We start from the raw sequence: 27,543 nt of genomic DNA, 5'->3' as shown, positions 1-27,543 counted from the left end.
AGGTGTATTCACCAGGGAGCCCTCTGCCCAGGTTCCCTTGTGCAGGTGATTGTGTACTCAGCAGATTAGCTAGATAGTAATAGTCAGGAATAGTCATCAAGCCTGGTCAGAGCCAAAGGGACAGCAAAGTACCAGGGAGAAGGAAGCATTTGTTAATAAGGAAAGCCAAAGTCGAACCAGTACCAAGGGATCAGGTGGAGGTGGGTCACTGGGAAAAGCTGGGGTCAGGGCAAGGTAGTCAAAAGCACAAAGTCAGGTACTCTGGAGCAAGGTATGAAATTATGCTTGGGCATAGGAGGGCACACAGTTATTTCCTTTGTAGGTGGAACTCAATACCTGCACCTCCCATCTTGGTGTTTCTTTACACAGAGTAGTGATCCCTGGTGAGAGTGAGCCTGGACAGGAGCACACATCACTCTGTGCAAGGACTCCCCATTCACTGACCATGGCCAGCTAGGATTTTTTTATGAAAACTATGGTCCTGTAGCGTCAAAACAAGACCAACATGTAAGGTCTAGCACAATTAGAAGCAAAGTTATAATTATTTATATATTTGATCTTGTAAGCATACATTTTTTTATTTTATTTTTATCAGGTTTGAATCCCTGTACCATGTATCACTGAGGGCTAAAATGAAAGTAACTGTATGTCACCTATCATCCTACCAAATTTCATGAAAGTCTGAGATGGTCAGTTTGAAAAGCTAATTGTTGATATATATATATATATATATATATATATATCTATCACCACAATAGTGCTAATTAGCGCCCAGTAGTCACACTAGTCTTTCCTATCTCTATACCATCCATAGACACATTTTTAAAATGAAAAACATTTATTGTAAAATCACTTTAAAACGATTTGTTTGCACAGTTTTCTCAACAGAAGATTTTCTTATACAATGGATGTATGCAAAAAGCCCTTTTTTTGCATACATCCATTGTATAAAGAAAATCTTCTGTTGAGAAAACTGTGCAAACAAATCGTTTTAAAGTGATTTTACAATAAATGTTTTTAATTTTAAAAATGTGTCTATGGATGGTATAGAGATAGGAAAGACTAGTGTGACTACTGGGCGCTAATTAGCACTATTATGGTGGTATTCAATTGGTGTGGCCTCACTAGTAGGGGGCCAAGTGCTATAGCGACCGTTAGATATTCAGGATTAGCGCAAATCTAGGAATTTTGTGTTATATATACACACACATACACAACAAAAAGTTGACCTCCATAGCAGGTTGTTTTTTTAATAAAGAGCTACGTCCTTTAAACGAAGTCTACGTCCTTATTTTGAAGATCAACAGAAATTCATAATTTTAATAGTGACATTTGTTTGTCCTTATTCATATTAAGTGTTTGGAGCTAGGTGATACTTAATAGAGCGCACGCCAATATTTCCTTTGTTTGCTCTCTCTCTCTCTATATATACAGGTTGAGTATCCCGTATCCAAAATGCTCGGGACCAGGTGAATTTTGGATAACGGATTATTCCGTATTTCGGAATATTTTAATATTTCAATTATGTATTTTGAAGTATCTTGCATGTATGCTGTATAAACACATAAAATACACACAAATATATTTTATTACCACATAAAATACACACAAATATATTTTATTTGTTCAAAAAACAAGGTTTCAAAACATGAAACAAAATTTGTGTACTATCTCAGATATTGAATTTGAATGCCAAGCAATCATTGTCTTGCACATATATAGTGCCAGTTACATATCATGTCACCAGTAGTGCTGTTACAAATGTCCCCAGTGAGTTTTTAGCAAAAAAAATATTTTTTTTCCACTTTCTGGAATGTATGGTTTTCGGAATAATTCGGATAACGGATACTCGGATACGGGATACTCAACCTGTATGTATATATATATATATATATATATATATATATATATATATATATATATATATATACACACATGCATACAGTACTCCTCTAAAACCTGGTCTGGATATATAGATATACATGCATAGGGTTATCAGTATTTCTTCTCTACATGTTACAGACTAAGAGCATTAATTTTACATCTGTGAAGAATTGCTCATGAAATTGTCCTGTAATAAACCACTGTTTTTATTGTTTACATAAATGTGTCATGTAGACTATTGGTTATATTTATGTATGTGCATTTCTATAACTATCCTTGTCTCCTCTTCTAACAGTGAGGTACAGAGAAGTGCTGCTATCCATATTCCTGATCTAGAAGGATCAATTATTTTGATCTCCAGATTCGTAATTTCCGATGTCGTAGCCGTTTGTATTTGGCGGCTGTATTCCAGATAAGTACAATGCACCAGCATCACACGGATCAGTCAGATCCGTGCAATGCTGCCCTGTGTAAAAAAATAGAAAAATAAAATATATGATTTTGTAAAAATGGAGTCACCCTAACCGCTTATAACCAACCTCGGGCTCATTGAACTGAGTTGTAGAAATTCAGGGGGACACTTTTTTGTCCCCCTAAATATTTTATTTTACTATATTGAGAAGACTGCACGGATCTGACTGATCCATGCAGGTTTCAGTCAAATACTAACATAAAACATGTTCTATTTGACATTTGTATTTACTGGTGAATTTGTATTAGAATTCACCAATACGAATTATGGTAAATCTGCTGATCAAATACAACACATACAGCCGTATTCTTTCGATGGCGTAACCATTCATATCAGCCAAATACAGCTGACCCGGCCATTTTACAGATCAAATGGGTACGAATGACTTCAGTTTTGAAGTAACAAAAGTGTCAGACAGATGGGCCAAACTGTTCTTATCTGCCATAAAATTCTATGTTTCTTACACACATTCTATGTTTCACACACACACACACACACACACACACACACACACACACACACACACACACACACACACACACACGCAACAGTAGTTACAGTAAGTATCTGAACAGGTGGAACAATAAATTGAGCTTTGGGTACTAAATAAAATTCAATGTTTAATATTTCTTTGCATTAGAAATGACTGCCAGTGTCATGGAGCCAGCAATGACATCGTTTAGCAGGATGGAAAGTCTGTTGAGAATGAACTGTTTGTTTATTTGGGTTATTTTAAAAATCTCCTACGCTCAAAGAGATTGAATCAACCCTTTGACTGAATCCTTCCTTGATTCATGGAGTGGTTTGGTTATACAAGACTGTGTTAAAGTAAACTGATGCATGCACAAGACATCATTTGTCTACTGTCCGCCAGATAGTGTGTGATTAAAGTGTCAGAATTTAGCTCACATCATTTCTCAACCTCTGCTGCTAGCACTATTCATAACCAAATATTTTTTTTAAAGAAAATCTACTGCTAAAATGAATTTGATACAAGAAAGTAATATTTACATATGGAAGACAATATTTTTCCTGATGTATCACCGCTTTTTTTTTTTTTAATCGGCTATCCAATTATATCGCTCTATGAAAACCACATTTCACAACAAAAACACACAGCTTCAGTGAAACCTGTATATTTTTGCCACTGTGGCTGCTTTTTGCTGCAAAAAGTCTTTTTTTGGGCGGTAATTGGATTGCTGGTACTTGATTTTTCTATTGGGAACCAGGCTGTGGTGAAAAACAGGCATATCCAGCCTGGAGCTGACATCACACACTATCCCCTAAAATGGTTGGGCATGCCGGTATTTTCCTAGGCACGCCTAGTGTTTTTTCTGATGTTTTTTCTAGCACGCCTACTAAACGGCGGGTTACCACCCTAAGATGCGGGCTTGCTTTAAATCACCTTGTGAATGGCTATTGAAGGAAAGTAGCCGGATTTCTTCACTAGCAGACATCATACACGCATATTGCGGCCAGGGCGCCGTCCACTAGAGGGCGGCATAAAGTGAGGGCATCCTCACTAGCACGCCGCCCTGACTGGAACTGGTGCAGGTGAGCAGCGAGTCTGCCAGCGCCCCCCGTCCCCTTCGCTGGAGCAGTGGGTCTACCCGCACCCCCCTGGAGCAGCGGGTCTGCCGGCACCCGAGGGGCGGTGAAAGTGCTGACACCACGACTGATTGCGGCCCATACACATGTGCAGTGTATCAATAATCAGCCACTGTTCAATTTCACACTGCAGCCAACAGATCTGAATCGGGCCCTATGGACCCTTATAAATGCTGCTCAGTGCCAGTGACTAAATCCACAGACAAATTAAGTGTGCTGGAAATAAGGATGTATGTTCTTTATTTGACTATTGTGAAGTACAGTAAGTGAAATTCTTTGGGAGATAGAGTATATAGAATAATGAGGGCATTTAAATCCAGAAGGATTTGTAATACGCAAAAGACATTGAAAATAAGTAAACTTAATAACTTCATGTGATTTTCATATTGTTTGTTGCACCTGAGTTGAGGCCCAATACAGAATTGCTTGCATATGCTAAGCTGTTCGCAGCATATGCGATTCATAGCAATGCAAATACAGGAGGAGGTACATACCATCTCCTACATGCATTTGGGATTGCAAAAAAACTGCTTTGCAAAAACCACGCAGAGGGCATTGCAAGGCCAAGGAAATGCATTTGTGATGGCAGTCCTTGGCCTCACCACACCCAGGAAACTCCAGCCGTCTGCGCCCCTCCCTGCGAATGCCTCTGCCTGTCAATCAGTGTTTGAATTATAGCTACAGATCTAGCCTGCCTATGGCGTTTGTCCCGATAATGTCCCGATAATGCACTCGCAGCGTGCCTGGGCGCACGGAGGTGCAACTAGTAGCACAGCATGGTGTATGGTGTTACTCTTGAGTGCAATACCAACGATCAACCACCAGATGTCACTTTTTAAAATCACCATTGCGCATACGTGAGATGTCCAATTGAATACTATAGTGAAAGAATCACCATTGCGTGTGCGTGAAGTCTCCATTGAAATACACTATAGCGCAAGAACTACTTTACTGTACAGTACTGTATGTTAGATAGAGTCTTCTCTTTTGTATTGTACTGGTCTCAAGTCTCTAGGACAAATAGAACCAGAGATATCAGGGCACAAAGTGGACACATTTTCCCATAGACTATAATTGACCGTTAATTCAAACCCAACATGGGCACCGACACTTGCCGTTAGCCTTGTTGGGGTCACAGAAACGGGGTTGGTATCCTCTGGTAACTAGACCTCTTTCATTTCCATTCTGCACTCCCTCTCTCTGTACTACATCCCTCCCTCCCCTGTCTTTCCTTTTCTCTATCTCCCTCCATCTCTTTCTCCCTTTCTCTATCTCCTTTCCTTTCTGACTATTTCCATTTCTTTCTCTCTCTCTATCCTCCCTCTCCCTTTCTATATTTTGTTCTCTCTCCCTTTTTTTCTCTCCCTCCCTTTCTCCCTCTTTCCTTTCTCTATTTCCCCCTCCCTTTCTCTCTCACGGGGGGCAAAAAAGTTGTGGGGGCAGCCTGACAGTTAAATCCTGGACTGCCGCTAAGAGAGCTCTGTGTCCGCTGGTTGATTAGATTTGATAGGAATGGGCAACTATTCAGATTAACTCAGTCATTCCAAAACACATCATCAAGGCACCCTAACAGCACAGGTTTTAAGGATATCCATAGCTGAGCACGGGTGGTTAAATCAAAAAGACTGATTTACAAATTAATTCACCATCGCTCAACCACAGATATCCGAGTTTGGAAGAACTGGAATAACTGCATTTGGAGAGAGGCTGTATGGACAGTGTTCTCTGTGCGCACAGGTGATTTCAATTGCCCACAGGCAGCCACCCACCAGCTGCAGCGCTTTTATTATCCCAAATCCCAGGAAAACTGATATGGCCAATACCAACGGTGACCAAATTCCACCTGAAGGCGAGTCATATAAGGAGTCAATGCATACTAGATTTGATTGTAATTTGTTTTAACATTGCCACAAACCAGCTCTAAGAAGTGAACAGTGGTGTGCCCTATATATTCTAAAACTGCTTCAATTATTCATTGAAATATTATAAACAAACAGTGTAAATATTTTCATTTTAGAATTATATATGTGTGATACTAAGCAGATGACTAACTATAAATTTGAAACCAATTTAAGTGCAGTCAGTTTTTTGTTCTAAAGTGGGGTGTGTGTAATAACACAGCAAATTCATGCCAGGTAGGGTCTGACTTTGGAAATATGCACTTTGCGGTACTGTGCTTGTACAGAGGTAAAACAGGAGCATTGTCCTCTGAATAAAAATATGGGTTTATTACTGGTAAAAGTGCTGAAATATATGTAACCCCATGATACCACAATGGTCTCCAATCCCTTACTTCCCTCTCGGACTACACTGTTGCCATACCTGGCTTTTCTCTCTGGCCACAATCTTCCCATTCCTGCCTTCTTTCTCTGTCTCACTCTTCCCATCACTTTCCCCTCTGATCTCACTCTTCCTATCCTTTCCTTCTTCCTCGGACCTCATTCTTCTCATCCCTGCCTTTCTCTATGACCACACTCTTCCCATCTCTGCCTACTCTCTCTCAGCAGTCTTCCCATCCCTGCCTTCTCTCAATGACCTAACTCTTTCCATCCCCACCTTCTCCCTTTACCCTTACTCCTCTCTTCCATGCCTTCTCTCTCTGACCTGACTCTTCCCATCCTTGCATTCATCTTCCCATTCTGGCCTTCTATCTCTGTCCACACTCTTTCCATCCTGGCCTTTTCTCTGACCACAATCTTCCCATTCCTGCCTTCTTTCTCTGACCTCACTCTTCCCATCCCTTCTACCTCTGATCTCACTCTTCCCATCCTATCCTTCTTCCTCTGACCTCAGTAGCGCACGCAGGGGGGGTTTCTGAGTACCCAGAAACCCCCCCAGGAGTCTAAGGGTCCTAGGCTGAAAGCTTAGGGTCCCCTCTTTCCATGGGTACAAGAATTTTAAAAATCGGCCCTTGGGAACCGCAGATATCTGACTTCAAAGCAGTGGTCCCCATCCAAGCCTGTTAATTGCTCTTCCCTGTCAGATATTTCAGGTTCTGTCTAACATAGAGTTTTTCTGAGGGTATATTCCAAAAGCTGGGACTCTCCCCCTTTGATGGACAGCAGTAGCTTGTCTCTACTGTTCCCAGAACCAGAGATATCAGCCTTCCAGCAGCTGGTTGCTGCTCCAGCTCCACACACCTGGTATGTAGTTTTATATACTTGTTGGCAGATTGCTCTGCCTGCTGAACTCTGATCCCCTAGTCCCCAGTATCATTTGATAGGTGGGATTCTCTAGTTTTTAATTCCATTAAAATCCAAGAAATCTGGAAATATCTGCAGTCAAGCAAGCTGTCCTCCCACCAGAAAATTACGAATAATAAGCCCACTCCACTATACACCCCTCCTCTGCATATCAAACATCCTCTACCACCCTGGAAGTTATGTATCAGGAGCCCTTCATTCAGCCCAATGCCCCCATCTCCGACCTCATCTCCCACCATCTGTGCAGTAAAGGGGTAATTAGTGGAAATGACTGATCCAGGCCCTACATGCTGAGCGGTTGATATAATACCCCCTACCACCCGCGGGACATCAAAGCTTCCCCCACCCCTACCGCTGGAGGATCGGTAGGGGCCCCAATACATTGCTATGCCCAGGGGTCTACACTGCTCTTGACGCCCCTGTATGTATGCATGTGTGTGTATGTGTGTGTGTGTATATATATATATATATATATATTTTTTTTTTTAAATTATTATTATTTATATACATTTGGTCTATCTATAATACTTTAACTGACCCGGCATATACTGGGTCACCTAAGTGTCCATCTCCGTGCTTTGCTCCGCCCCTCTGGAAACCCCCTTCTGAAAATCCTGCGTTTGCCACTGGACCTCACTCTTCCCATCCCTGCCATCTCCTCCTGACTACAATCACGAAATCGCTGCCTTCTCTCTCTGACCTCACTTCTTCCACCCCTCACTGACATCAGTAGTTGGTAAAAATGTATTTTTATTTTAAATTACAGCTATAGGTTTATAGGTGTGTATATATATGTTATTCATTGTCTATGTGAAACATAATCCCTGCCCCTCAGCACACCTTGATAAATATATAAAGGTTAAAATGTGTGGTGGATAAAGAAGGACACTGCTGCCCCCTAGGACCTTCTGCCGCATTACCATATTAGTGCTATATGTCTAGCAGTGACAACAACTCCTACCATAAGTGAATGACCTGTACCATGATGCCATACTGTACATGTACTGTACTTAAATATACCTCATTTATAATCCCTACGGAAATGCTTTGATTTTTAATAAGCAAATCTGATTCTTACATATAGATGATTCCTGCACCAGTCTCCAGTTATTTTTACAAAATACTTTCTTATCACCACAATTTCAATCTCAGGACTATTCTGTGATAACTCCATGCTAGACATACTTTCTGAATTTGAACATGAGCCTATTTCTGAAATGATTTCATCTAATTACACATTTGCGCCACCCTGTGGAACTCTTTGCAATAGCAATTATCCATAGAAGCCTTTAGTAATTTAATTTTCTACATATTTTTTATCTATTAAAAATCTAGTTTTGTAATCTTTTTTTATTTATGTCTTTTTAAATAGGGTAGAAAACCATAATTATTTTGTTAAATGTATTACACTATTGTTTCTAGACTGTATTTTCCAAATGTACTCCCTTTGGCAGACCAAAGGAATTTATCAACTCTAGGGACGAGTCATATAGAATCATGGAAATATATTTAAACAAATAAGACTCATCTTTGCACAAGTGGGTAGTATGCCTGTACTTGGTGCCCCTAAACTGAATACAATTTTATGAAAAGTGGGAAGAAGTTTATTTGATTGAAATGGGGTGTGTAGATGTAGTATACTGAATGTGGATGGCTAAAATTACATCAGTGCAATTCCCTTGTATTACCGGAAGTACTTGTTATACAGCAAATGCTTCTGCAGCCATTGTTCAGCATAACTTGTAGCTAGTAAAGTCATACTTCTGCAGTTCTTCAGAATCCTGCAAGTATTTGCAAACAGATCAATTTACATAGTGATACTAAAGAAGAAAAAGATTGGACTTGCATGTCAAATTACACTAATGAATAAGTAGAGCTCTTACTGTATTTGCACACATTGAGGCACTAAACATTTGTATTTTGTGGAGGTGGATCCTGAGAGCAGATTCTAGGTGTGAAACCATTGGGCCACATATACATTATTTTAAATTGAAATTCACTTAAGGAAAAAAATCTTATTTTTATTATTCTAATCATTTTTATAGTCAAACTCAGGAGTAAAAAGTCTATGGCAGGTGAGGCAGTGCCTCACCTGGCTACCTTTTCTGCACATCTCATCAAAACTCAGTGAATCTCCAGCAGTGTATACTGCTGCACATGTGTATAATGCCAGCATGTACCCCATGGCTCATATATTGTGAGCATATCTGGCTCTGGTACTTGCCAGGGACTCTTGAGCCATTTACCTCACCGCATGTCCCTAGTCTCGCTATAGTTAAATCCCACCTTGCAAATGAATGTGCGCTGTGCGAATGGATGTGTATGGCTGGCGACTGAGCGAATATGTTAAAATCCATTTGCAAGATGCTCATCATCAAATGATTTTTAAACTGATCACCACTCATTTCAAGCGCAAAGTAGCCAGGGACTTATTCATCGGCTGCAATGTATACAGGCTTAGAGCGTTTTTCTGTCACGCCTGCATTTTACTTGACACTCCCACTAAATGGCCAGTTAACACCCCCAGGCACCGTATTCCTGTCAGTGAATGGCTAGCGAAGAGAAAAGTTAGCAAGATTTCTTCACTAGAAGGTGCCGTGGTCACGCATTTCGGCCCATAGCATGTTCAGTGTATCAATAATCGGAGGCTGTATGAATTCGCACAGCAGTGATCTGGTCTAAATTGGGCCCATTGACACATAAAGGAGTATAGGTTTGCAATAATATTAATAGTATTCGTGTACCAAATAATTAGTTCAGAGGCTCCGTTGGGGCCCACTTGCAGGTGAGAAGGTGATCCTGGACCAAATGTAATTATATATATAGTACATGAATTAGGTTGAATCAGAGCTGGTGGCTGACAGTTGCATACCCTCCAACTGTACCGATTTTGCCGGTACAGTACCGTTTTTTAACAGTCTGTCCCGGCAAATACAGTTTGTACCGATTTCACTGTTAGCTAGCTTCACTACTCCTGGAAATGACGTGACGTTGCCGACTGTAGCCTGTATCATATACTAAAACGTGATTCGTCAGCTGCCGTCTGTGGACCTCTCAGCGATTGGCTGAGAGAGGTCTCAGCCAATGAATGGCTTCCCATTCAATTGTATGGGCGTTTTTTTTTTTTAAGTCCTGCTTTCCCGCTGCAGCTGCACCGCTGTATATCAGGGCACGGGCCCAACCAGGGGTGGACTGTGCTGGGGGGCATAGTGGCATGTGCAGGCCAGGGCCTTAACTAGGGGGCAGCTAGGGTGTCACATGAACCAGGCGCTGGATAGGGGGGTCATAATGAGTCCGTAGCACTCATTTAGTGACAACCTCTGAGTCCTGTGCTGCTGAAGAAGATAAATCATCGGTGCTGCTGGGATCTTCCCCTTCCTGTGACTTCACACCGTTGCCTCCTGCACAAGCCTTGGTGGTGGTGGAGGTGCCGTCCAGCAGACTCGGCGTGGGAGGAACTGGAAGACGGCGCAGACGAGAGTCCGCCGTGCCAGTCACCAGCAGACATTGAAGAGACGCTAAGGCCCATGCCGGTGCATCATCCCAGCACCACAGTCTGGTCCGCTGCGCAATAATCCCTGTTGAGGAGGGACAGGCAGACAGGAGCTGCAGCAGCCAGCAGCACAGTGAGAGATGCCACAAAGCCCCCACCGGCAGTGCGCATACAAATTATTGCTAAAAGGTCAGAGGTATGTTGGCAATTATTACTACAGTATGTACAGTATGTGCATAAAAGCAGCCACAGGCAGTGCCACTACGGGAAAGTCTATCGGTTTTTTTTTGGAGGGAGGGCACCAGACTACTACCTTGACCCGGGTGCCAGAAATCATAGTTTTGGCCCTGGCATGTGCAATTCTAAAAGTGCACGGCCCCCAGCGTAATTAGAGACCCTGTACAGAATCAGGCCGAGCGGGAGCCCGCAGCCAGCTGCTTCTAGTGAGTAATTCTGACACTGTTATGCTGCCAGCTGCGAACTCCCACTTGGCCTGATTCTGTACAGGGTCTGTAATTTTTGTATTTGTAATAGGTACAGGGTACAGGGTACTGCGAACTCCCACTTGGCCTGATTCTGTACAGGGTCTGTAATTTTTGTATTTGTAATAGGTATTGAGGTGTGTGGCATGTGTAATGGGCATTATGGTATGGGTATATATTGGGTGTGTGACATGTAATATGCAGTACTGTGTAGATTTTTGCAGCGCGCATTCGGCGTGCAATATCCCTATTTATGGTTTATCTGGCTCCTACACTTTGATCCCGGCCCCTACATTTTGTGTTCAGGATGCAATGCACAAGCCCAAACAGAAATGTCATAGTGTTCTAAAGTTTTGTCATGTAGTCACTCCCCCTTGTGTCATATGACCACGCCCCTAACCACGGCCATTTTTCGGGGCACACCTCCAACGCGTTTCGAGTGATAACTCTTTGTCAAGGAGTTATCACTCGAAACGCGTTGGAGGTGTGCGCCGGGAGTCCCGTACCGATACCGGAAGTACGCGATCCGAACTTCCGGCCTCACTACAGCGGAGCATCGCGGCAACAGGGAGACAGAAGACGCAGAAAAAAAACATCAGACGGACGCTGCACTGACCCAAGAAGAAGATACCAAGGTATTGTAGGGAAAGTGTAGCTAGACGCCGCCACTGCGTGTCCCTGGAACCACCTGCCCGCATCCTTACAAAACAAGCCACGGAAGGGCTGTAAACAAACAGGCTTTTTAAAGCCCAAGTATTTTACATATTTACCCTATCCCTCCCTCCCTGTCCCTCCCTTTTTTCTCCACAGGCAAGCACATCATTGTTCCATTATCGTTTTATTATTGTTTATAGCACAAGCGCTCCCCCTTCTTCCTTTTACCAAACTTGCACCACTGGTTATATTCTCCACCTCACCAAGTGAGGTGGAGAAATGTGTTTAGCGATTCCCTTTCATATTTTATAATTTATAATAAGTAGTATGTTATTACAAGTCAAGTTCCTGTAAAGGAGAGAAACTATACATTATTGGGCTGCCTGCCTTATCAGATCTGTATAAGCTGAATACACTCCTGCGGATTTGTGATACTCTGCTCAAATTGCATCTGCTGGAATCATCTTTGGTTCCTAATTATTGACTGGGGATCACAGAAGAAACATCAAACTAATCGTTGCAGGTAAAAGGCTTTCGCTACACGTAGAAATATATCTGCTCAAAACCTCTTGTGGCATTATACTTAGTATCTGAGAAGAACAAAAACCTTTGGAAATGCTAACTCATGATCCAGGTGTTCATTATGAGTTGTTAAACTCTGAGATTGGCTGGTTCTTAATTACTGTGACATTATATTCTCATATTCTCTGGCTCCATACAACATTTACAGTCCTATAGTGAATAAAAGTGGTATTAGGGTTTATTTATATATATATATATATATATATATATATAATATTTTGGCTCTCTTTAAATATATATTTGACTTACTGTTATTAATATACTTAATAATAATGTTAAACACACATCATTTACATGACACTTGGGGGGGGGAGTGAAACTGTGGGAACGTTTCTTCTGCAACCAACATCGGAAGCCAGGTCTTCTGCAGCAGTGAGCACAGTGGGGGAAATTTACTAAAGGAAATTTGTAAAAAATAGGTGTATTTGTATTTAGAAATACACTTATTTTTGACATTTACTATCCTGAAAATACGGCAATTCGTATTGATGTGCTATCAATACGAATTGCCGTATTTTTGGGATAGTAAATGTCAAAAATAAGTGTAATTCTAAATACAAATACACCTATTTTTTACAAATTTCCTTTAGTAAATTTCCCCCTGTATGTGAGGTGTGTGTGTGAGTGCTGTAGATGTGTGCAGTGTTTGAGTGCATGTGTGTAAGTGACAGTAGCATTACTTACCTTTCTAGTCATTAGCTTCTGCGCTTGTGTGACCTAAACTCACATATGCACAGAACCGCTGGTCACATGGTAAAGAGGCAGCGCAAAAATCCACTATGATCACTATCATATAAAAACTCCAGAACTATTTCCCATAGGAAGGAGCAGGGCTCCGTGTGTGTGTGTGTGTGTGTGTGTGTGTGTGTGTGTGTGTGTAATTAGTGTGGATTGGGCTTTTCCTATCCTGTATTTTATACAGTATGTATGGTTCCAGATTTTTTTTATATATTTAATATGGATGGAATTTTAACAATTTGAATACTATGGGTTACATTTACTAAGATGGGAGTTCTATTGAAGATGGGATGTTGCCCATAGCAACCAATCAGACTCTATTTATTTTTTATTTAGCACCTTCTAGAAGATAATAGACAGAATCTGATTGTTTGCCTAAAGCAACATCTTCAACAGATCTCAGTAAATTTACCCCTATGAATCTGGCATTTTCAATGCATTTAGCTCATATTTGCCTACCCTCACAAAAATTGGGTCCGCCTCCCAGCCCCCTGGAAAGGTGGGGAAGTCCCCCGCAATAACGCCATCCTCCCGCAACCCCCCTTGGTGGGGGGAATGTGTCCATGGGATCCAATGATGCGAATGGCGTCATTGTGGCCCCCCCCACCCACTGTGTAATGCCTGAAATACCAGCATTACACAGCGAGCGTCATGACCACAATGATCCATAATCAATGGCCCCACTCTAATGCTAACTTTGATAGCTCTGCCTCAGCCTCCGCCCCTTTTGTGGCGCAGCCACCGTTCCCGTCCCCTACTTCCAGAGCTGGCTGTCTAAAAGTCGGCAACCCTGATTTTGTTTTATTATGATTGTAGAATGGATCTGGCTTTTCTTATAATGTATCCCTGCCTTCTGGTTGTCCTGTGTGTGTGTGTAAATTTAGTATGCAACTTACTTTTCTGTGTGTTTGTTAATTTAGTGTGCCTAACTTCACATGCATTTACATGATGTAATATCAGGCAGCGGCTGCCTCTGCAGCAAGTTTTAGGGTGAGCCGCAGACTGCCAGTACAGTCATTATCATATTAACATAAATATTGGGTCCCTCTTCCTGAATGCTTCTCCAGATGGCAATACAGCACATTTGCCTATTACAAATACGGTACCAATTACTTAATATCTCCTAGGCTGACTTTCAACATTTTCTGATCTTTGCAAAAAAAAACAACTTAACCATAAGAAAATGAGGGCAAACTTTGCTTTAGGTTTGTGACTAGGCCATTACCATTCCATTACAAATATAAAATACATTGGTGCGATATTGAGCTTGCTATACTGTACCTATATGAAACACTTCTCTGGCTATTTGACAATCGTACTGTAAGTAGATTTTGTGTCATAGAATTATGACCCGGATTTTAAGCTTAGAAAAATAACAAATCTCTTACTGTATTCAATACTGAAGCAGTGTATTGGTGATGTTATTCACATCGTTTTCTGTTATTACTGCCTGCAACCCCATTTGTGTTGCTTGTGTACACATAAACTGAATATGATGAGACCATGGGGTTTATTTAGTAAGCGCTATGGTCTGTAGCTGCAATTGTTCTTATTTTCCTTAATTACAGTATATAGAGGTTTTTAGATTATAACCACATACTGTAACTACATTATAACTTTTATTATGCAAGTCTATTCTTATTATGATACAGAGTAAAGCAACACTATTTATAGCTACTCTCTTATTAAATTGTTATATTTTTTACTTTGTGTGGATTGTGTAGATCTCTTTATTTAGTAAGCGCAAGTTCTAAAACCCAGCATTAAAAAGGGCAATGATCTTACAAACAAAGCACGGCTAATTATAGCATTGCCCTTTTACATACCTCCCAACATTTAGAAATATAAAAACGTGAATTGGGCTTTGTCGTGCACTCATAAAAAAGGGGTATGTGGTCTCTGCAAAAGGGGGCTTGGCTTTATAGCAATGCCACGATTGGGAGCAACATCCCTGTTTGCCATCACAAGGGGGCATGCCCAGCACACTGTGAGCTGCTGGAATGCCCCCGTCCCGCTATCTGCTGTGAATAGAAGCTGTGCACATGCGCACAGCATCAATTCACTGCTGCACTGCTAAGTAGAACAACGAGTGACAAGGGGACTTCCAATTGACCCCCACCTTGGGATACTGTGGCCGGCAGGTGGGACAGTACTGTCCCTTGAAAATTGGGACATTGGAGGCATGCCCAATGTAGTAAAATAAATAAAAAATATTACCCCTGTACCACTCTACATTCGTCATTAAAAACATTTAAGAATTGTGTCAGGTTTGCAGCTGCAGGAGATATCAAGACATACTGAAATATACCATACATGTACATGACTAGTATGATGCACGCACACTGATGTCTCCGGTTAGCCACCAAGACAGTGATAGCATACCTGATCTATATAATAAGTGAGAAAGTGTGTCCACCTGTTTGTCCCTTAAGCACGGCCTGAGTTTTGTACCTAGCTCCACCAAACTTGGCATGGTGGTGTAGTTTGTCCAGGATTAGGTTTTTGGCTATGTTTGCATTTTGCCAGGTCCAAAGAGGTCTACATGGTGGTCACCAATTATACTGTGGGTTTTCCGAATTTAAATTTGTATTTAAGAAACTGCGCAGGATGTTTATCAGTGTCGAAAAACTGCAGAAGGCACAGGCTGGTATGTACCAGTGTGGGGCAGGCAGAGTTCCAGCATTAGCGCAATGGTGGGTGGATCAACGATCACACTGCACCTGCACTGACAGTTACTAGCCATGCTCTCCAATAAAAAACAGACAACATTGTGTACACCTTAGTGTTGAAGTAATGGTGTCTAAGTACTCAAAAACAAATGGCTAGATGGCTCCTTTTCAAAGCTAAAACCATGGTGCAAACAGTGGGGGTCCTTTTCAGAATAAATGGAATGTGGTTATACTGTAGTCAAGGACAATGTTAAAAAAAAACAGATGGCTATCCCAAATAGCATTCAATATGGGACTAATGGCAGTCAAAATGGGAACAAAAGTAATAATTAGTAGTTAGGGGGAACTAAATCAATATAGTGCTTATATAATAAATATAACTATGGTAAATAAATATAAAAAAAAACATTTCTGGTACATTCAACATGGGAAATATGGTGGGTAATAATCTTAGAGGTAGTAGCTTTGTATAATGAACACATACTGTATCATCGCTGGTATAACAAGTGGATAATTAGGATAGGATAATACTCCTTTCTCCCTCTTGACACCATCTCTAAGCACCAGTGAGCCAGCTCTCCATAGGATTTTATGAGGGCCCTGGTTTGATAACCTGGGTCCCCCGTTTACTGTACCTGACCCTGGTTATTTTTGAAGGTCTCTTTTCAACTGAGATACAGGTTGCAGCAGTGGAAAAGACCTGGCTAGTAAAAATTATATTGGTGCACTCATGGCACAATTGTGTAGGTGATCTGACAATATAAGTATATGTGTGCAGGATTGTTGGTATTATGTGTTCGTGGTACTGTGAAAATTGAGGAAAGCTCCTCAAAATGACACAGAGCTGACCTTGGGGTTTATTCTAGCTAGAGTACACATGAATGGTTGGATAACTATTGAATAACTGCGTATAACTGTGTATTCTTTATGTTTCCATGTCTGCAATGTATTGTTGGAAAGTGTTTTCATTGTTTAAATGAAAATTAAAAATGTTTAATCACTCACCAATAGTTCTACCTACACACAACTCCCTGTAGTTATTTTTTTTTTTTTCAATTATTTTCATTGTTTATTACACATGAAAACCATAATTGTGTGACTTACGATATTTGTGCTGCACAATGTGTTGGACTTCTGACCTTCAAATCAGCATTCTCTTGAGAAAAAAAAAATACATGAATAAACATAAGTTAATAATTGCAATAAAAGCAAAAACAAAACAATGATAACGGTTTTTGCTTATCTTAAATGTATCACATAATGTTAAGCAGCCTTAATTTAAGTAAATTTGTGTCAAAAAGTCTCACATATTGCCACAAATTGACACATACAGTAGGGCTTGATTCAGAGGTGGAATGCTGAAGTTTGTACAGCTGGCCGATGTTATGGTGGCCATACACACGCAGATTTATCTGCAGATCTGTCTGGTTGGAACAAAAACATGGTTATGGATGAGGGCACATGACAGTTGACCATTTGCTTGGAAATGCTGGAAAACTGACAAACTGTCACTCATCCATAACCATGTTTTTGTTCCAACCAGACATATCTGGAGATAAATCTTACTAGTGTATGGGCACCTTTAGAGTTGGATAATGCATGTGCCATGATGGTCATGTAATGGCAGTGTGGATTAAGAAGCAGTTATTGTCAGTGAGAAGTAGTCTTAAGCTGGGTACACATATATACGATCGTTGGGCCGTTCTTCCACTCTTGTATAGGTGTGTACGCTGTCCTGATTCCTGCTGTGTGATCGATAAATGGCCAAAAACGGTCTTGTTCATCCGAATTGACAAACATTTTGAGTAACCATAGGGTTGCTCAGAGGTCTGATGGTTTGACTAATGTGTGCCTAAGGATGCATCCTTGTGTGCAAGTGGTGGATCTGGGTCCATCTGCAACATTTTGCAGGAGCCTCTGCGCCAACGTTCTACAGAGACACCTCTCAGCAGCAGTTAATGTCATGCCCCATAGCAGTGCCCTAGATTATTCTCTGAACCATAGTATTGCCTTAGTTCACGTTATGTCACAGAATACTGTGACAGGGACAGCATACTTCCAAATGAAGGTAATGTGGAGGATCCAATCCAGGAATTAGAACAGCAGCAGCAGGGCTAGAGAGATCCAGCCCTGTTTTTTTAAGATGTATTGTGAATCACTACCTGCTGATTAACCACACCTGTTATTTCCTCTATATGTTTGCCTAGAGCAGGGGGTCATTGCTCCTAATGCCTAAAAGAGGCTGGGTGATTGGTGTGTATCCTTGCTGTGGAAAACCGGCTATGCTGTAACTGAAGAACTGCAAAGCTATTAGCTTGTATGCGGTCTACCTGCTACAAATAAAGAAAAAAGACTTTACTTCTATCCAATCTATGTGATTACTTGTCACATTTGGCAGCCAAATTGGGACCCGCTCATTAAATATGCACTGCACTGGGTCTCTGCTCATTAGATATGTACAGGGTGGAACCAGTTTAGCGCTCACTGCTGACTGGGTCGCCTGTCAGTTCAGCCAGTGGCGCCCACCGCAAACCCCGCTGGCGCTGCTCCCCCAAGCCGCTGCGGGGTCTTCCACATTTGTAGCTACACCACTGGTGTAAGCTTAGTCTGTTTCGTGAAAATGAAGGGTAATATGGAGCCATTCATGAAAATGTTTGCTGAACTGACTAGAGGGCAACAGGATCCAGCTGCTAAACATTAAATCTAGATTCAGGGGCCGCAACCACAGATTTAGATGTAGCAAAAGGGGCAACAAACTCAGCCTGAAGACAGCAAGCTCAGATTCAGCTGCTGCATAAGGAGTTAAAGGAGCAGAGAAAAGGTGGGCAGGATCAGGAGAGATTACTGAAGCTCAACCCAGCTGATGACATTGAGGCTTTCCTTTGCACTTTTGAGTGCACTGCAACACGTTTAAAATGGCCTGCAGAAGAATGGTCTGATTTCACATGGGAGACAAAAGAGAGCCTATGTAGACATGACTGTGGCTGAGGCACACATCTACCCTGACCTGTTAAATGACGGGTGGTAACAACTACCATGCCAAGAACCTTACATCATTAATTTTTGTGCCCCATTTGTATGGCTGACTAAAGGTGCCCATACACGGTGCGACAGGGCAGTGCGATGAGATGCGCGCTCCCATGCACATACCATCACACAGCACATAAAAGTCTGTGCAGCCTGTGCTTTTAGTACTAAATTGCATTGGATCTAGTACAAAAAGCATGGTGCTGCATGCCCATTGTATGCTTTTTGTACTAGATGCTATGGGCACCTTTAGGCAGATTGCGCCACTCCTGAACAAACATAAGGAAAGGGCTCAGCTGCATCCAAAACATAGTTATGACATCACCACAATCAACTGGTCCTTTAAACCAGGAGACAAGATGCTAGTACTTGTGCCTACTTCGGAAAGCAAGATGCACGCTCAATGGCAGGGCCCATATAAGATCATAGATGTGGTATAAGTTTCATCAGGAGGGTAGAAGGAAAAGGATTCAAATCTACCATATACTGTAAATCTGTTAAAACTTTGAAAGAAAAGTGCCAGTCAGCCATCTTTGGAGGCAAAAAAGGTCCAAGAATGCCAGGTACTCATTGAACTCACCAGGAATTCTAGTCAGAAACAGCAGGTGGTAGAGTTAGTGGCACAATAACAAGATGTGTTTACTGCCATTTCAGGAAAGACACAGATGATGTCTTGACTTCACCCTGACACACCATGAAGTCGTGAGTCCACCCTGGGTGGTAATTAAACAAATGCCATATTGCATATCAGAGGCAAAGTGTGCAGCAGTAAAGCAAGAGGTGGAGGAGATTCTACACCTGTGGGTCAGAGAGGAATCAAGCAGTGAGTGGAATAGTCCCACTGTCTTAGTACCGAAGTCTTCGGGTGCTTCAAGATTTTGCAATGACTTAAGTCAAGTCAAGTTTCTCGCATTGATTCTTACCCTATACCATTGGTTGATGAGCTAGTGGAAAATTTAGCAAAGAGCCAGTATGCTACCACTTTTGATTTAACAAAAGGGTATTGGCATATTCCTTTGACTGAAGATGCTGAAGTAAAAACAGCCTTCTCTAACCCAGAGGGCTTATTTCACTATAAAGTGCTGCCATTGGTTTACATAGTGCCCCAGCAACCGTCTAGAGAGCTATTTTTGGAAGCTTTTGTGCTCCGCTAATCATAAGCTCCTGAAATTTTCCTTTGAGATTTGCAAGAAGCAGTTCTCTGACTAAGTTCAGAGGAATCAAGTTGGTGCCCTAGACATGTGGTGGTTTCCTGTTGCAAATGCAGCACTTGAAACATGAGGTGAATGTATGGGAGGATCATACAGTGCGATGTTACCAAAAGCCAATGACACAGATGCTCTTTAACAGATAGGTGACTGTAATTACTTTCATGTGTGACCAAATATTTTAAGACTGCATACATGTGTAAATATAATCATTTCCACACATTAGCCTACAGTATATCTACATTTGTGCAAGGCCATAAAGACCTTTGGTTGATATTGATATGGAGCCTACTTCATTCCCTCCTCATGGTACCATGTCAGGTTCACAAGAAACAGTTCCATCCTATTGGTTTTGTGAACTTCTGTGAGCATGTACACTCTTTTTGTACCCCAGTTACTTAGAAAGATGTTGTGCATAGTACTTACTGAGATGTTTAGTTAATCAGCAATATCACTAACACAAGTTCATCTGCTCTCTTGAATAGGACCTTCAATGGGCGGTATTCAATGAGAATACCTGCGAGGTGCAGCAAATCCTTTTTAGGATTCGCTGCACATTGGCCACGTTCCGGAGCCGGCGGGCTTCGGTATTCAACGTGTCAGGGGCTCGCTGCCCCTGACTGGCGAATATGAGCTCCTGCGGCGATTGCCGCAGGGAGCCTGAGGACGGTGGCAGGCAAAGAGATGGAAGTCTCTCTGCCTGCCCCAGAACTTTGTGGGGGGTAGGTGGGCTCCCCGGGTGCCAGGCAGCACAGGCTGCCCCCCGGGGGTGCCAGCAGGGGACCGTATATTCACTATACCCGATCGTAACGATCGGGTGCAGTGAATATATGAATATGTAATGAGCGGATCGGCTCCGGCGCCCCCTGCTGGCTGCTGTGTAAAAAAAATATATATATATTTTTTTCAAATTAAATATATATTCATGTGCTTACAGCACATGAATAAAAATAGCATGCCCCTCCTCAGAATAAAATTCCTGATTTTTTGACACCAAATGTAAAAAACAAAACACTTTATTTTAAAAGTTCACATTCCACTTCACCATAAAAAGATAGCGATTGCTACTCAGTGAATCATGGTGAAAAAAACCTTGAAATGTATTCACCATGTGGTCATTGAATAGGGTGATTCACCGTTTTAGTCAGAAATTCGCCAAACAGCACAAATTCGCCATAAAAACATGGCGAATCAGGCTCATTGAATACCGCCCAATGTGGTACAAATTGTCGTCTGTGTTCATAACTGAATTAAACTACAAGTATGAATTTGGAGTGTGGGAAGAAATAAATGAACCCAAAGGAAACCCAAAACAAAAGAAATCAGGGCCATTGTTTTAATCAATCCAACAGTCTATTTGCGTAAGGAACAAATGATTTTCGATGCCTCCAATACATTTTTCACAGGGTCAGGGCTTCTTGGAACCTTTGGCAAAAACTTCAATCACCTAGCCCCCCCCCACACACACACACAATGCCTCTTCAAGTGAAAGTGCGGAGGTGGCATCTCAGAAAGATTATCTTCCTTATAGACATCCTTACTTTACTGATGGACAGCGTTGGAATATAGATGGGGCTAAAGCAGCTGCCTTGAACTGAATGCAGTTTAGGTATTTTGAATTTGAATGCTTAAACTCCAGACCACAGGATACGTTTGATTCTGAAAAATGCATCCGATTTGAGGCTAAAGAGTTTATTGACAGGTTTAAATTACAGCTTTTCCATTGGCCATCAATGATTTGCGAACTGTTGGAGGATCAGTGAAATGAAACATGCTAAAAATGTGGCGGTCCTGAGGTTGGGCTTCCCCCACTGCTGTAAACGGTGACCTGGTGCACCCATTTACACTGCCCTATACCCAGGTCCTGCCCATGCTCTACCCTGATCAGGACCTGGGTTGAAGTCCCGTGTAAAGGGACACGGGTTATCCCCTTTTACACCGCCATTGACCTGGGTCCACGAGGGAAAGGTTTTTGCGGCAATGTAAAAGGGGTATTAGTAAACAAACCATCAAACTTCTAAAACATGGCATAACAGTTATTACTTAACGTGCCTGCACTGTTCTTCCATGAAGAAAAGAAAAGACAAAGCCAGGAAGATTAATTTCTGATGTTGCTTGACATTACTTTATAAGGTTGGTTGTTTTATTCCATTTTCAATCAAAATTTTAAATCTGTATCTTTTTATGAAACAAAATGAATCAGTACATAGTCCACATAGCATGTTAATGATCGACTACATGAAATTACTGCCCCAGTTATAAATCCAGCGTTACAACAGGCTGAATTCTAAATTAGTCATTATATCAACATAGCATAAAAGGTCTTTATATTTACAGCTAAATTCCCATTTTAACGTTACACATAAACAAACTTTAAATTGGCCTTAAAATGTGAACGTGTTATGGATGGAGCTCTTATATCTCTCCTCAGTTTTTAATATCCTCAGAAAGTAAAACTGCATCTTCATCCAAGGGAATAATAGCTCATTCTGCTGGTTCTTTATTGTTGTTTACCAGAGAAGTTTTTTTTACAAAAGTTACATAAGAAGCTGAAACTTTTTCTCATAGGCCTTGTATATTATAGACACCTCTGTACACAATGTAAAGGGATGGTATCGGAAAACTTGGGGTCCACATCCTGATGTGGAATTCAAGTGACCATGGTTGATGTCATATTGATGCATCTAATGGGAATCTACAAAGGCAACAGTATGATCCTCTAGTATAATGATTTCCAACTTGATCCACAGTACCCCACACAGGGCCCAATTCAGACCTAATCGCTGGGCTGCAAGTGTTCGGAGCCCAGTGATCATGTAAACGCCACCCTGCATGTTTGAAATCCCGTCCATGTACACAGGGCACGCGCCACCCCAACACCCGTAAAAGCCCAACCCCCATGTTTTGATTGGCCCAGAGGCCAATCAGGCAAACACAATGGATGACCATCGATAGGTAAAAACATTGATGGTCATCCATTGCATAGTTCAGCACTATCGATGGCCAGTTGCATTATTGCCAGCGATGGCAATGGCAACGATGGCCATCCCTACCCTGTTCGCAGATGCCAAGTAAGTCTACACTTCAGTGGCCCACTCTCTTTATGGCCAGGTTCCACCCACAAATTGCCACCGACTGTCAATCACACAGACGACTCTTGGGTGTGCACCGCATACCGTGTGCATGCGCGGTTGTCCGATAATCGGTCTGCGAATTCGCATCCCAGCAAGCAAATCTAAATTGGCTCACAGTTCATGTTTTCCAGGTCACCTGTGGATCTTTGAAATGTGACAGACATTTGGTCATACACCTGTGCCCAGTTAGGTGACATGGAATGTGTGACCTGTGTTGGTTCCTGATAACGGAGTTTGAGAACCACTGTGAGTCTAGCAGAGGGGTTAGTGCCTGGATTTATTAACTCACTATGTAATGCAATCTAACAGGTGTTAGGATTAGCATAAATGAAACCACCTATTACAGTATATTCCGATTTAAAGTAAATGGCTATGATATATGTAAATGCAGAATCATACCATATGTCATATGGGGCAGTACGGATGGTGTAATGGTTAGCATTACTGCCTCACAGCACTGAGGTCGAGGGTCAGGGACTGATGTGAATGTTCAAATATTCTCTGTAAAGCTCTGCGGAATATGTATGCGCTATATACGAAACTGTTAATAAATAAATAAATAATATTAGTGGTGGGGTGTGGGAATGGATTTGCAGTTTGTGTTTTAACCCGCACACAACTCGTATATTGTAGGGGCAGATCTGTAGTAAGCCTGGGAGAGTGTTAACAAGTGGAGGGAGATAAAGTAGCAATTGCCATGTTACAGGATGCATTTCATAAACAACAGGAGCTGATTGGTTAGTAGTTTATGTCTCCACTTTTCACTAAGTACCCCTGCCCCACTGTGTTTATGACCTGAGAATAGGTCGGTACCACTAAGTCGTTTTTTCTACTTGCACCACTGGCAAAGGGGGACAGGATGGATCCTGCCATGCTGCTGGACTATGAGATGATACGTACAGGTGAATGTTGACACACACCATATTTAGGATAGGGGGCACAGTATAGTACAGTATTAATATGCTGCTTTAACTGAACTGATATTTACTCATTTTTTGTTAATAGTATTCTTAAATGTAACTAGGATGACCTATAACAGGCATAACTCAGGACCAGTGGACAGAGAGAGATAATCCAGAGCATGGTCTATACCCAGGGTCACTTCTCCAGTAAATGATGCCAGTGATTGAAAAAAATTAATTATAGTATCTAATCCATGCTATAAATCCTACAACCATGCACTAAAAACCTTAATAACCCTGTCTCTATCCTTAGATATTGCCATAAATTTGTTTTTTACACTGTTTATGCAATTTAATATGTATATAAAAAAGATTCTTACTTTGACTTCCAAATCCTATGTTGCTGTGTTGAATATCCTGCAAGATAAAATACACACATTACATTAATGTATTTTTTTAAATATATATATATATATTTTTGATAACGATATTAAATTATCGAAACGTTAGCATCTAACTGTAGTGCAGGGCTGCCGACCCTCCCGGAATTACCGGGAGGATCCCGAAAATCGGGTGCTCCTCCCGCCCCTCCGGAAAGGTGGGCAACCCTCCCGGATTCCGGGGGACCCCCACGCCACCCCCCGATTGCGGCGTCTTCCCCATACCTTTGGATTGAAATCCGTCAATCCGCGGGTCTCAGAGGAGGGGGCGGAGCGAAAATCGCATCATTTTAGCCCCGCCCCCACGGAGATCCGTGAATTGGGTTTTTTACCATCATGGGGGCGGGGCTCAATGATGTAAAGCTCAAGCCCTGCCCCCCGAACTGCAGCTGGAAGTCTCCTCTCCGGGCTTCTCCCGGAGAGGAGACAGAAAAAGTCGGCAACCCTGCTGTAGTGTGGTCTGCAGTTTATTGCATTTAAGAAGTCCTGTGAGGGCCGTCCTGTACCCTGGTACACTGGAACCTACATTATCTATTGTGGAAGGCACCTAGATTATTGATACATAGGTGGAGTGCCGGGCCCTCGCCCAAATCATATATATATATATATATATATATATACAGTGGTCGAAGTGGGGCGGTATACGGGGGTATGCCATACCGCCACTTTAATCTGGATGCTCTCTGATCACTCAGCAGCGCATATTGTGCTTTTGTAATACCCCTGTACAACGGGGCAGTCTGGCAGAGGACGTTGATGGACAGGGGGGTGTTCGAAGGTGCGCACTATATTCACTCTTTACTTTTCCATACCCCCACTTCAAAATTTCCATACCCCCACTTCAAAATTTCCACTTCGACCACTGTATATATATATATATATATATATATATATATATATATACACACAGTATCTATCTATCTATATAATTTTGTTTTTGCCCTTTGAACAGTTTCTAGGTTTATTTTTATATTGGATGTAGTTGGTGTGGTATAACACCCTGACAGTCGGGATTCCGACAGGCATTAGCCCGACGTCGGAATCCCAACTGCCCGGACTTAGACAGCAGGGGGGGTGCAACGAAGCCCCTTGCGGGCACAGTGGCTCGCTGAGATCGCCACCTACTTTATTCTCCCTCTATGGGGGTCGTGGACCACCACGAGGGAGAATACCCGCTGCCCATGTGTCAGGCTTTTAGCAGTCGGGATTCCGACTTTGGGGTAATGACTGTCGGAATCCCGACTTCCGGCGAGTCCTCTGGCACCCGGATGTAGTCATTGCAGATTTCTGCACAGGTACTGCACATTCGCCGGTCCCGCTGCCTGTCATTTGTATTGAACAGGCGCCAGGATTGGGATTTTAAATCTATGGGCTGCTGCCGAAACATTGTGTGTGCCCGCATCATGGCCACAGGCAGCCCCCTCCTACTGTAAGGTACAAGCCACCCCTGATTAGAACCATGTCTAACAAAAAAATAAAATCTTTTTCCACTATTGCAAAATGCAAGTTGATACATTGGGCCTGATTCAGATCTGTTGGCAAGGCCGCAATTTTTGCAGATGGACAAAACCATGCTGCACTGCAGGTGGGGAAAATGTAACGAGTTAGATCTGGGTGAGTTATTTTGTTTCTGTGCTGGGTAAATACTGGCTGCTTTAATTATGTACCCCTTTTACACCTAAAAGCATGGATTTTGACCCCTTTTACATGACTTTACCGGAGGCGGGGCCTGAGCTGGTGCTAAGAGATGACTGCATCTCCCAGCGCCAGCTTTTCCATTGCAGTGAATCCGTTTACACTTTACCACAATCCGGGTTGTACCCATGTTGAACCCAGAACATTGGCCGGGTTGAAATCCTTGGTCAGAGTGTTTACACTGCCTGCAAACCCGGTGTGCACTCCCGTTCAAAAACCCAGTTACTAGGGTTGGTGTAAGAGGGGTATTACACTGCAATTTAGATTTCAGTTTGAACACACCCCACCCAAATCTAAATATGTGTACACACTGTATGATTTGTCAACCAATATCGTTTATTTCGGCCCTTCTGAATGATATTGGTAAAAATATCAGTCAGTCTATATGCTACGAATGACAATGCATGGTCCCACGGATTGTTCATCAAGGTTATTCGTTGACGGTGCAGGCAGCTCAATTTGTGTTTCCAAAAAAAGCTATAGCATCTAGCTAGTTGTTTGTCATTTGTCTTTTGTCAAATAGTTCAGTGTATATGCACCACATGTTTCCTCTAGGACACTGGTGAAGTTCAAGGGAAATTGTTCACCAATGTCTTTTAGTGCATACATCGTCTAGTGTGTATGCGCTTTAAGGGCGAGATATACTAAGGGAAAAATGCTGCAAAACCCCCATTTTTGGGGTTTTATCGCATTTTCAAATGTACCAATACCCGGCCACCCCATCTTCGCCAGGCAGGGTATCACCACCTTTGCGTGGCGATACCCTATAGAAGCCTATGGCTATACCCTATAGAAGCCTATGGGCTTCTATCATTGCTCGCTGCCCGACGTAGATGCCGACCCCATCCTCCATCAAACTCCTCCTCCCCCTAGCAGCATGTCACAGCTGTATGTTCTTTTGGTTGCAGGGGGGAGGAGGCACCGGGGACAGCCGCTGAGCTGGGGATGTGATGGAGACCCCACCCCACACACACCACATAGGAGGTATCGCGGGGGCCTCAGTCACCGCTTTGCGTTGCTAGGCGCATATGTTAATACATATGCGCTAGCTTCACTGCGGCGAGGAGCAGACTCTCTCTGCAAATTTTACATTTGCCCCAACTGCAGTGCAACATGATTTTGTCCACTTGCAAAAATTGCAACCTTGCTCAGTGGCGTAACTATAAAATGCTCCCCCCCCCCCACCCCCCCGCTGGAAATTACAGAAAGGCCCCCATGAAATAAATCTTCCCCCAACCCTGCCTTACCCCACAAATGTGCCGCCGTGACCAGCAAATCTCCTTTCCTACGGTCCTGGCACTCCTCCTGGCTCCTGCTAATGAAAATGACCATCACAAAGTGGCTGACAATTT

At 42.3% G+C, this 27,543-nt stretch overlaps 1 protein-coding gene across 5 annotated transcripts in view; it reads right to left on the bottom strand.

Moving 5' to 3' along the window:
• The window catches only part of AFF3 (ALF transcription elongation factor 3), a 361,456-nt gene that overhangs the window by 81,171 nt on the left and 252,742 nt on the right, over positions 1–27,543 (bottom strand). For all 5 annotated transcript variants that reach the window (XM_083168505.1, XM_083168508.1, XM_083168507.1 and 2 more), the window contains 2 exons: positions 24,437–24,473; positions 16,890–16,941 (listed from right to left, as the gene is read on the bottom strand). In XM_083168505.1, the coding sequence (XP_083024631.1) occupies positions 16,890–16,941; positions 24,437–24,473 (89 nt within the window). The remainder of the gene's footprint in view (positions 1–16,889; positions 16,942–24,436; positions 24,474–27,543) is intronic.

The sequence above is a fragment of the Crinia signifera genome, chromosome 2, assembly GCF_055691185.1.
Source record: "Crinia signifera chromosome 2, ASM5569118v1, whole genome shotgun sequence".
Taxonomy (NCBI): domain Eukaryota; kingdom Metazoa; phylum Chordata; class Amphibia; order Anura; family Myobatrachidae; genus Crinia; species Crinia signifera.
The sequence above is the reverse complement of the archived record's forward strand: the minus strand, read 5'-3'. Positions and strand labels throughout refer to the sequence as shown.